The 12,853-nt window shown below is 38.9% G+C and overlaps 1 protein-coding gene across 1 annotated transcript in view; it reads left to right on the forward strand.

Annotated features, from left to right (window-relative positions):
* uvrag (UV radiation resistance associated gene) overlaps positions 1-12,853 on the forward strand; it is a 162,312-nt gene that overhangs the window by 65,245 nt on the left and 84,214 nt on the right. Inside the window, exon 12 of the mRNA XM_074673102.1 lies at positions 3,602-3,767. Coding sequence (XP_074529203.1) covers positions 3,602-3,767 — 166 coding nt within the window. The remainder of the gene's footprint in view (positions 1-3,601; positions 3,768-12,853) is intronic.

The raw sequence follows: 12,853 nt of genomic DNA on the forward strand, positions 1-12,853 counted from the left end.
CGACCCTGAACAGGATAAGCGGTATAGAAAATGAATGAATGAATATTCTTGTGACGAAAATTCACCGTCTTGTGGAGTGCACACAGGCTTTCCAAGCTGTGCTGAGCATCTCTATGAGTTGGTTTACTGTGAGTATTTAATCCTTTTAGACCTAAGATGCCTACGAGAAACACCCTTAGAAACCTGAGCTAAAGTTGTGCACAATCTCTGAAAACCTGAAGGTTTTCTGGAAAAAGTTTCAGAATTTTCAAAGTTCACCAAAACCCTTTATATCTCAGCTTCTGGAGCAGATAGAAACACTAAATAAAAACTAGGGCTGGGCAACGATTAAAACTTTTAATCGTAATTAATCGCATGATTTCCCTGATTAATCATAATTAATCACATTGTGAAAGTGCCATAACATCTGTCATGCAAACACTAAATCAGTACTTGCTATACAGTAATAGTTAAATCACATATTTAGTGCAAATCAAATTTACAAAATGTAAATACAAAATTAAAGCTTATTGCCACTGTCAGGGCATTAAAGTGATACTCCGGGATGGAACAAGTTGGGTCCTATCACAAGGTTTAGGGCAGAAATTACCCCTACAGCAGTGTTTTTGTGCAGCAGAAGCCCAGAGCGCACGCACCAAACACCCCCTCCCTGCTCATCAGTCGGTTTCCTCTGCACTCAGACGGGGCCATATTTTACTTGACCAAAAACGCAAATAAACGGACTCCCACTGAAAAACTCTATCGGTCTGCATTCACGCTTTATTTAGAGAATTTTCAGCGCGTTGCTTTCACACGAAAACACCGCTAAATAAGGCTCTAGTTCTCATCGTGTCTCTTCGTCCTGGCAGACTACCTGCGTTTCTTTATATCTGGCACGCCGCGCATGGACTGATACACTAAGTGGCGAGCGCCTCTAAAGGGCAACTCCGTTTTTTTGACACTTGGACCTTATTTATAGGTGTGTGCATGCTCATATACTCACTCAAACATCTTGCAGCTCGGAGTCCTTCAGAAGTTATTTAGATCCAGCTGATTTTAGCCGCACTTAGCGGGGGGCCACAGCAAGGGAGCTTCAGCGCGGGACATAATCTCTGCAAAATCGCTCATTTCGGCTATATTTTTTCATCCATCGCTATCCATTGTTATCACAAACACACTCCTCCACTGTCCACAAGTGCACCACCAGTTCGCATTGAGTCGTGGACGTGCTCCTGTTTGTTGTTCTCGAGCCAGCTCTTCGTCTCTCTCCCTCTGCATCCTTCTTTCATGGAGCTCCTCGTCCGTGTACTCAGGCCCAAACCGGTGAGGACAACCGTCAAACTCGAGGTCATAGTCTGAAGACGGTAGACGAGCTGACTTTATGATAACACTGGCAATGGATGAAAAAATAAAGCCGAAATGCCCCTCTTCTCCATGCTTGTTGTGGTTACTCATCGTGTTTTTCCGCCAATTTCACTTCCGGTCAGTGACAGACATTTACAAAATAAAAGCATGTGAGCAACATGCGCTAATGTGCGATACAATATTTAACGGCGTTAATGGATTGACGGGTTAACGTGAAAATAACGCGTTAACTTGCCCAGCACTAATAAAAACCATTTGATAGTTTAGACCTCTGCCTTTAAAAAAAAAACAAAAAACTGCATGTCATCCCCTTCATGTGTATTTCAGCAAATCACAGCAACATTTAATAGTCACTTGTTTTGGAAATGATGACACCATATGAAATGACCTGCACATCTGCATCTGGTCTTGAAGTGATTCACGCTTTTATATGGCATCTGGTCTTAAAATACATATGTGTAAATGTTGTATCCAGTCTAAATGGGTTAATGAGCCATTATGCATTAATTTTGGAAAATAATCCTCTGCCCATGCAATGAACACTGGCACCAACAATTACATGCAGTTAGGGTGAAATTTGTACCATCTGCTGAGAATTGATGGTATCTGTGACTCATATTCAAAAAGGATGTCACACTTAAAACTTCCCAGAGATCAGGATGGCAGCTCAACATCTGGATGATCTAAAACGGATGCAGAGATGAGAGTTCTGTAGAGATTAATTATTTTTACAAATAAGGAGTGAAATCCATCTAAGATTGCTAAATCTCAAATCTTGTACACTTTACACATCTATGTGGAAACCTGCTGGGTTGTTTTAGATTCGATGCAGAGCAAAGATGCTAACAGCTGATCTCAAAGATCTGTCTCAAAACGAAAGCAAACTGCACTGAGCTACTAATCTTCCGATGAATGGGTTTGTACTTGACCATCATTCGTATGAGTTACTTGTGAATTACACTTTCAGATGGAATAGATGACCGGATGCACAGTCTTTGGTGCCAACAGCTTCAATCCTCTTCTGGGGAATTCTCACCAGATTCTTTCAGAGATAAAACCCATGTGCTCTCAGCTCACGACACATTTGCGTGTTAGTTTCTAATAGAAACTTTGAGAGGAAGAGATGGAGATTCACATGTTATCCCTCTTCATTTCAGCCCATCTCTGACCCTGCTCTTGTTGGTGTGAGGTCTGCACCAGAGATCATGTCAGATCAAGTCCAGAACCACCTGAAATGTGTTGAAGTCAGTTTAAAAAGGCCCACAGGCGAGGATGTCCTCCATCAGGGAGACCAGGGTCAGGGTCAGTTGGAGTCTTAAGCCTTCTGAAGGCCAAAGTGGGTCAGGGTGGCCCTCTCTTAAAGACCCTTCATTGTCAGCTCTGTCAGTCTCAGTTTGCACCCTGAGGTGTCACTTTAGTTTCATGTCCTTTACTTGACCCTGCACTCCTGTCACTGAGCTTCAGGAGTCTCTAAAATCAGGAAGCTGTTTACTCCAGATGTGTTGGTTGCTGTAGCCCTAACACAGAACGCCTGCTCTGCATCATTATCCTTTCTGCGTTTCCTAACTTGAAGAGCACGTTATGAACCAAACATTCTGCTCCTCACAGTCTATTATTTCAAAGCATGAAGACGAAAACCACGCTGGTTCTGTGCCGTAGCCTCGAGCAGCTTCCTGCTGCTGCTCCAGAATGTGAAACCACTTTCTAACTTGTCTTGAAACTATTTCTGGGGATGGTTTTCTGTTTCTCTGCCCGTCAGAAATCTTCACAGAGCCATCCTTAAACATCTTTGGCCTAGCAGGGGACAGCGAGATGTGATGCGTGAACATTCTGTATCACTTTCCAAACACTTTCCCACATGAATGCTGGAGCTCGTCTTCCTGCGAGGACTCAGTTTCAGAGCTGAGTCTGGGTCGATGTTTGTTGGTGTTTGTTGTGATTTACAGGATGTGGACATGTTTATGTAAGCTGAAGTTATTTTTCCATGTAATAAACTCGACATTTCAAACAGAACACACACTCTGGCTGTGTGCTTTGAAGTTGTTGATGTAATCAAATACTCACTCTTTGTCCAGTGAAATGCTGCTGGTCTGAACTTGATTTGCATCCCATCATGGGCTCGGTGGCTTCGGCTTGTTGATGTGGATCACCTTTAAAGCCCAGGATGAATTAACAAGTCCAACATTTCCTGTCTGCTCTGTAAAAGTCTACCTCAAATGTGATTACTGGACCCTGTCTCTTATTTTTTGTCCTGCAGCAAAAGATGACGGGAGCGTGGCAGTCGCCCTGGGTTACACATCGCACCTGGTCCTGATGATCTCGTGCTTCCTGCAGGTCCCTCTGAGATATCCTGTGATCCACAAGGGTTCACGCTCATCCATCAAAGACACCATCACCGACAGACTCACTGAGAAGGAAAGAGAGTAAGTAGATACAAACTTCTGAGAAGTTGTTGAATGTTTGGCATGGTTACGTGTCGCTTCTAACGTATTTTGAAGTTCATCCGTTTTTGCACACTGTAAAAAACTAAAATCTTATTGAGTGTTTTGACTTATTTTCAGTAAAAATTGTCTTATTATGCTTGATATGAGCCACATTCAACTGATTAGTACAAAAAATGTCTTGTTTCAAGTTATGTAAAGACAAAAATGAGGACTAAATTGTTTGTATCAAGTAAAAAAATCGGCAAATGAAATAAGTAAAATTTGCTAGAAAATTTGCTTGAAACTAGAATAATGTCTAAATTCAAACAACTTTCCTCTCGTATTGGCATATTTTTTAACTAGTTACAAGCAATTCAGGCCTCATTTTTGTCTTTAAATAACTTTGAACAAGACATTTTTCTGGGCGGGTCAGGTGAATGTGGCTCATATTGAGTCTGAAAAGACATTTTCTACTGAAAATACAACAAAAACACTTGATAAGATTTCAGTTTTTTTGAAGTGCACCATATAATTCCTCTGCTGTTGACCGCAATGCTATTGACGTGTTCTTTTGAAGTATAAAATCAGCTGATTGTCTTTTATTGTTCATGTTAAGATTAATTTTTCACTCAGACCTGTATGGTTTAGATGATGTTACAGTGGCAGAAATTGCAGCAGAAAAGTGTCAATATTTGCACTGCGTCACTTAATATCAGACTTGTAGTGGCAAATCCTGCCATGTGTTTTAAAAGCCACCTGAATGAGAGGAGCCAGCTGTTGTCCTGAGGCGTGTCCACTTTTCAACTTTTTCAAAAATAAGTCCAGTACTCACAAATCTGGTCCATGATCCATTAGGGCTGGGCGATTATGGTAAAAATAAGAATCCCGATTATTTTAAGTGGTATTGAAATCACAAATAATATACACAATTATTCATTTATTCAAAAATTTCAGTACTGATTTAAACACAACTTTAAAGAACCAGCAAGTGGCACATACAGTATTATTGATACGCATAAGTCACACACACTTGCTGTGGCTGCACATGGAACACAGACGAGCTATGAAGCACAGGAACTAGCATACATATACACTGTGTGGCATGTTAATTGTTTTTCTTCGATTATATTGTTTTTATGATTGTCAGATGGCAAAATTGAAATCACGATTAAAATCCGATTAATTGTCCAGCCCTATGATCCATTTATTTTACAGATGCAAGATACATTTTTGTGATTCATTTCTTAGGATTCTCATCTCACAAAAATCCAACATAAAAAAAGCTTTTCCATCTCATGGTCACAAAAATGTTCGGCATAAGCTCCCCTCACCCTGCATGAAACAAAAGACTGGCCCCCTTACCTGCACTGACTGCCCTAATAAACAAAACTCCACCCCTGATCAAGCACTTCAAACGATCCAATTAACATAAACTACCTACTTAGTTTTTTTAAAGTTAATACATTTAAATGAATTTAGTACCCAGAATAAATCATATGAACCTAAAACTGTAATTAATTTGCTCTGCAAGAACATTTTAACTCATTCACTACCAGCCGTTTTAATGCATTTTGACCTATCTTTTAAGACCCACATAATATTGAGTTCTATGACTCTGTAAACACAGAAAACCAAAATATGGAGTAGACTCTCTTCTTTCATCAGAAAAAAAAAGGATAGTCTCTACCTTTTTCTGTTGTTTAGCGGGCAACATTCCGCACTAAAATGACGTCTATATACGTCAATGGCAGTGAAAGAGTGAAATGGCCTCTACAAGACTGTTCGAAGGTGTGGCGCGCTGAAGACATCAAATCACATGCTACAACCACAGTTCACTCAGATTTTGCTTGACTCTAAAAAACATAAAATCCTTAAAAATAGAATAGAATAGAATAGAATAGAATAGAATAGAATAGAATATTGTCCACCAAAATGGAAAACTGTCTTTGGCTCACCAACACAGGAAACTGACAGCACTAAGATACAAAAGAATGTCACACATAAAAACAAATATGACACACAATATAAAGGTTGAGGTAAAACAAGATCTAGTTAAATAAATTAATGAAACACAGTATTAAAACAGTTAAGGTCATTTTGTGGATTTGTCATTTAGCCCTATGTAAGATGGTGGTAGCATTTTGGCCAGAGGAACTCTATAGCGCCTCCCAGACCTCAGAGGCTCAAACTGACAGCACAGGGGATGGGAGCTGTCTGCCAGGATTCTCTGGGCTTTCCTTCTCATCCTGTCAGTGTAAGTGTCAGCCAGAGGCCTCTGGTGTTGTCCCACAATTTCACCAGCCATTTTTACTGCTTTGTTTAGCTTGCCCTTACACTTGCAGCTCAAGTGACCAAACCAAACACAAAGATGAAAAGACAAGATGCTCTCAATGTGAGTTGAGTACACAAGCTGTAGAATCTGCAGACTGACTCCAAGACAGTTTAACTTTCTGAGAAGACCAAGTCGCTGTGAGCATTTCTTAAAAATAAAATCTGTGTTGTCAGAGAAGCTCAAGTGACGGTTGAGAACTGTCCCAAGATATGTAAAAGTTTCTACATTTTCAGTGAGCTGACCACCAAGTAAAATTGGCCGTATCATCAGTTTTTGCTGTGTGTGAAAAAATAGCGCCTTTGTTTTAGACACATTGATTTCAAGTTGGCTCTCAAGACACCAAGCTTCAAGGGCCTTAGTGTGGGCAAGATAGGAGGCCTCACCAGAAGAATTAAGTATAAAAACATGGCTGCCTCTATTTCTCCAGCATCATATTATTTTAGTTGATTTACAATCTATTCAGGATTGAAAACATAATCTAGGACAAAGAAAAAGCAAATCATAAACTAATATTTCAACCTAACCTCAGGCGTTTTGTCTGGTATGAATCATACAGGCCATGTAATCACAGCAAAGGCCCATTTAATAAAATGGTTATTTGTTTTTGTTTTGGTCCTATTGCTACGCAACAAACTGATTTAGAGATTGTCTTGTGCTATGATAATTTGAAGCTTTGGAGAAACTTGCTCAGGTTTGCTTCTGAACAGATACTGACAAACCACACATGCTATAATCATCAGTGATACAAACAGCTAAGGTGCAAGAGAACATGTGTGGGTGCGGTAGAAACTTGTAAACAGCTTGTTTGAAAATGTCATGAAATACTTTTAAAGGGAAAAGCAGGCATTCAAAATCCCACATGCAATAACAAAAACACCAAGTTAGTTAAGAACATACACGACAAAAACTAAATGTTTCAAGTGTTTTTGTCTTACTTTTCAGTAAGTAATGTCTTGTTAGACTTGATATGAGCCACATTCACCTCACTAGTCCAGGAAAAAGTCCTATTACAAGTTAGTTTAAGACAAAAATGAGGTCTGAATTGCTTGTAACAAGTACGAAAAATCTGCCAATGAGATTAGGGAAAAATTGTTTGTATTAAGACTTAATCCAAAACTTGACAAGCACATATTTCCTATCCCATTAGCAGATTTATTAACTTATTACAAGCAATTCAGACTTTGTTTTTTTCTTTAAATAACTTGAAACAATGCATTTTTCTTTGGCTTCTGTCAAGTATAATAAGACTTTTTTTTTTACTAAAGATAAGACAAAAACACTTGATGAGATTCCATTTTTTTGCATTCTATCTGTAAGTTTTTCAGTTATGTTCCACATTAAAAAAATGATGCTGAGGAATATTTTGTTTTATCCACATTTCCTCTAAATTATAGATTTTCTTTCACAGGATAACTCTGCCATGTTTGATAAAAAAAAATGGACCAAAGGGGTTTACTGTCAGAGCACTTGGAAACAAAAAAAGTGAAAATCTGTCAGTTAAAGCAGCGCATCCTGCATACGGAGAGAATTTAGACTTGATTTAACTTTGCTGATGTATCCACATTGCTTGGTTGACATCCTCATTGACTCAGACTGCACTCCAACAAAATTTTTTCCCTAATTTGTTCCTTTTAAATCTTGCAGTCTTGATTTCACTGGTTTCCATTATGAGTACACGTGCACTTCAAATGTTTTTATTTTTGTAGAAAATATGTCAGACCTAGCCTCATCAAACATCATTCTTTCTTTTCGGCTCATGTTTTGGAACATTTGCATAGTTGCATTCATTGAAAATTCATGTCAGAAAAGTCTTGTTAGCAACACAGAAAAAAAAACATAGCCTGCAAACTGTTAGAGTTAATCTAAAGAGACAATGAGAATAAATAGAAGAGCACTAATCAGCTCTTTCAGCTGGGGCTAATTTTCAGTTGCAGCCCAGATTAAAAAAAACAAAACCTTTCACTATTGTTCAAATGTAACAACGTTAACATGAAAGCACAAAAGTAACAGGAAAGTGTTCGACATAACAATGGTAATTTATTGACTGTCACGAAACCATTAGAGCCTCATCAAGTGAAATGGTGCTGACAAAATAAGACCATATGTTCACAGCAGTTCATAAACTGTCCGTCTTGTTATACAATTTTTAATCCTAAAGGCTCCGTGTTTAATACATCAAGAAGTGATTAGGTCAGGATCACATGACGAGTTTTCTGCTGTCATCCATATGGAGGCAGTGTGTAAACAGCCAAAGGGGTCCTCAAATCTTCAGAAACAAACATTTAGATGATTGTTGACGAAATTCCTACACATTAAAATCTGTCTGGATATAATACCTGCATCACGTAGTTAATGAATATTTCTCTTTCTTCACAACAATGCGGGGGCAGTTCATCGCCTACATTAGCATATCTGCTCAGTCTGTGAAAGCCAACACTATAGAGGATCATTATGCTCCTGACTGAGTTTCTTCTCTAGCAAGCTTAAATCATAAACAGATTTCTTTAAACTGTGGAAGGAAAGGCAGATTGGAAAACATTAGGCGTGTTTTATTAATTGTCCCCTGTGCTGTGTTATGATCATAAAGAGTGGTAGGAATTCCTTCCCAACATCAAATCAAACCTGACAGACTAAAGCAGGTGTAAACCATAAACTGTAGAAAAATTGACGTTCGCTTGCTGGGTTCAAAGTGAAGTCTCCACAAAAACTGCTCCCCCTGGTGACTGATTGCTGTATAGGTTAAAAAATCTGGCTTTACAGTCATTTCAGATGGGCTGTGGTCAAACTTTAAAAAATAAAAACACCTCGCAGTAACGTTTCTCTCGTCCAATTGTTGCGGTGATTCAAAGATATCATTTGGCTGCCTTGTATTCAAATCCTCTTTTTTCTGAAAAGTTTCATTTTCATTAGTTATAAGAGGTTAAAAACAAGGTTTTGCTTCACATTTAACGATGATTTACATCTGCCATTCTTGTGCGTTTCTTTCGGGGATTGTAAAATATGTCGGGAGGTAGAGTCAAGAAGTGATTAGATTCTCGAAAGAAAAAAAATATTGATATTTTTGTCACCCGGCTCCACTCAGATTCTCCCAGAATTTGAAAATACCCACATGCATGTTGACAGGCCTCCGTGTGTGAAAGGGTGATCAATCTGTGTAAAAGCCCTTTAACGATTTGAAGACTAGAAAAACAATTTGTAACAGGTATTCATTTACCATCTACCTTTACATTATGTGGTAAAAAAGTCCTTCAGAGACCATGCAGATTCTCAGCTACCTGCTTTTTGGTGTGTAGAACACATTGTTGTAAATTGAAATACCTCTTATCATGTGCCTCCTTTTATTTCCAAACTGATTTTTGAAATGACTCAGGGGGCATTAAAGTTCACTGAACCAGCAAGCTTTGAAATGTGAAGTAGGACCAACCACAGAGATAAGCTTCATTTCTGGAAAGTGGCCAGCTCATCTATCCAACCTCTCTGGAGACAGTCATGTCTGCTGCACAACGTACAACAAATCTATTATAATCTCATCCATCACTTGTCTGACATCTCATGAAGAGGCTGTCAAAATACAAATGTCCTTAAACCAATCAAAGAGTTCTTACAGGTCAAATATGCATTATCTCAATAAGATCCTCCAAGGACTTCAAACAATGAATGTGTCCATGCACTGTTGCAGAAATGAGCAAGAAACAGTACATTTCCATATGCTCTACCTTCCTACCTACCTACCTACCAACATATTCCGATAAAAAATGATAGGTTAAGTTTTCAGATTTATTTTCTTTAACGGCAGCTTGTAATCCAACTCTCAGGATTAAATTTTCCATGGTTCGATCGCAGATCAACGCTCAGGAATATCACATAATACAGACTAAACAACAGTTGGCAGACCTGCATTCTCACAGAAGCACAGCCTCTGAAACTAAATAAAAAAATTGTTGAAGTTCTGTCTCTTAAACAGAGTTAATTTAAGAACATAAACTTTTGTTTTGCAGAGTGAGGCTCTATCTAAAGGCCTTTGCTACTCCAAAAGATGTCTTTGTGATCTTTGTCTTTGTAGTTTTTATGTCTTTTACGGTAAAGAACCAGGGGCTAGGACACCAACACAATCAGCGTTGAAAGTTTTGGTACGTGACATGTCAACAACGAGCGTTTTGATTGGTCAGATACGTACTCGTCACAAGTGAAACTTTGGAAAAATTGACCTACTTAGAAAAAATAAAAGCCGTAATTTTGCTCAGCAACGTTGCTGCTGTGAGAGCTTACACTAAAAAAAAACAGTAGATTAAAAAAGATAAATAAATAATCACTGCAGTGGTGTGGAGTCTGATGCAAAGAGACAGCTCAATGATGAGCATAATAATGCAGAGGACTCACTCCTGTAGCCCCATGTAGCTCATGTAGCCTTTTTTTGTTGCAGTTATGCAATCCCTTTTGAAAAACATACCCAGGTGTCCGGAGAGTCTCAGACTGCGCTTTCCTCAGACTGTTAATCACAGTACCCATTCAGCGCCAGCTTATTTATGACACCCCAGAGCTGTGAATGCTTTTCTTCGTAACTTCATAGTATCGTATAATTTCTGCTTAACTGAAAAGTTTTTATGATTGTAAAAACTTTGTTGACACAGAGAGAAGAAAATGATAAACTAAAAATCTAACCTCCCCTGGGGCTTTGTCTGGCACATTTATGTAGGTCATGAACCGTAATTGGACTGTTATTACAGCAGGGCCCATGTAATGAAATTATCATTTGTATTTGTTATGCCTCTGTTGCTATGCAACAAGCCAGGTTTCAGAAAACCCCTGCTGCGTTATGATTATAGCACTTTGGACACACATACGCCGGTATGCACCTGAAATATGGTATCACATTCCACACATGTAAGACCACCTTTAGTAAGAGTCAGAGAGAGTGATGAAGAGGATTCTGCTGTAATCAGCAGTGTTCGCTGTAGACCTGGATGTGGGTGAGTGTAATTGGCCCCTTTAGAGTAAAAAGTTTGAACAGGTTCAAAGCAACAAAAACTAGAGCACAAGAATGAAAGTGTGGTCTTGCTTGCACTTGTCAGTTATTCTCAGTCCTAAAGTTCTGCTTTTGTTGTGCATGAACATGTTTATGTCTGCAGAATATTTCTGTCCTATTTGTAAAGGTCATTAGTTTGGCATTTTGACCTACAGACAGAATTGAGGCAGTACTTATAAAAGTATGTAATCTGGTACCCATCCCTAGTTGATACTAGTTTAAAAAGGTAAATTACAGTCCTCCAGTAAAGTGCATTCTTGCTAAAGAACAGCTAGCACATCAAGCTAACATATCAGTGTATTCACATCATTTTGTTTCTGAAGAACCACTCGCTATAGGGTTGTTTATTTCAGTAATAAATGTCTGGAACTTTCTACAAGAATTTCACTTTCTTGCAGCTTCGTTGGAAAAGTGAACAAATTAAAGATGCTATAAAGATGATTTGTTTTAATTGCACTCCCACGCCACCTTATGGCCCGGAGTCTCTGCACACTGTCGTAATTTACTTACTACTACTACTACTAATTTACTTATAGTGAAGTGTGTGTTTGTTTTGGAATTAAATGGAGATTAGATCGAAACAAATTTTCTTTGTTCAAGACAAGTTTTTACTGGATACGACATGCCGAGGTAAGGGACTTGTCAGTACAGTTATGTAGGCATGGTTTGAAACGTAATAGGCTAGTTAGCCTTTAGCTTGGGCTGTATCACGCTCCCGCTTAGTTTTCCTCTGCTCTTCTGCCCTTTTACGAGACTCGGTATCGAGCCATCCATAATTTTTCCCCAACTAAAATACCCGAAAGTGTTTTACTCTCAACACTTATTAATCATAGATTAGAAATTCGAACTTGAATTTGTCATGCATACAAGAGTTAGAAAAGTTTCTGTGTGTTTATTTTTTTGTTTTACCATGAGACTCTGTCTTTCAGTTTACCATCACTGCGATGCACTACGTTTTGTGACGGGTTCAGCTGCTTGACTTGTGAGCAGATTCACTACTTATCAACAAACACTCAGAGGGAAACCTCTATAACGCAGTGTTGTCACACTCAGCCTGCCCAGCTCTGCTATACACTGGATAGACCCTCGATCTCCATCTGTGTCTGTGTATTAGAGTAACTTCAATGAGCACCCATGAGCACCCAGACCTGCAGCATAGACAACAATATCTTTGGATTCACGGATCATTGACACTTTCTAACCCTTTGAAATCCAATTCTGTCCCATCACCCCTGGTGTGATGTGAAACATTTAACTCTGAGCAGTCTGCTGTGATTTAAATTGGCTGTAAAAAGAGAAAGTTAGGGGTCATTTGAAACCTGGAGAAGGCTTGTTATATCAAATTACTGAAATTGTTAAGAGAGAAGATGCAGGCCACATGCTGACGTAAAATCGGGTCATTATAACTGAAGCTGAGACCAGACCATAAAGCCTCATCGCTGTTGTAGGCATGCACAGGAGACATTAGCAGCAGGATTTAGATTCAGGGAGATTTTGTTATCAAATAAGGACGATTAGGTTTTATAGTTTATCAACAGCTTGTGCAATGGTTGATGCTCTTTGTGCAGAACACTCTGTCCCAAACACACAACTGCTTATATCTGGTGGAGGCACAAGGGATTAATGTGTCAGTAGGCGCTGACACTTTAAGATCCACATATGTCACACTCAGAAGACAAACAGCTGGGAGAAAATGTGAGAAAAAAGAAGACATTATCAGACATAATG

The sequence above is a fragment of the Halichoeres trimaculatus genome, unplaced genomic scaffold, assembly GCF_033239565.1.
Source record: "Halichoeres trimaculatus isolate MK-OKI-2021-1 unplaced genomic scaffold, fHalTri1.1 fHalTri1_scaffold_6, whole genome shotgun sequence".
Lineage (NCBI taxonomy): Eukaryota > Metazoa > Chordata > Actinopteri > Labriformes > Labridae > Halichoeres > Halichoeres trimaculatus.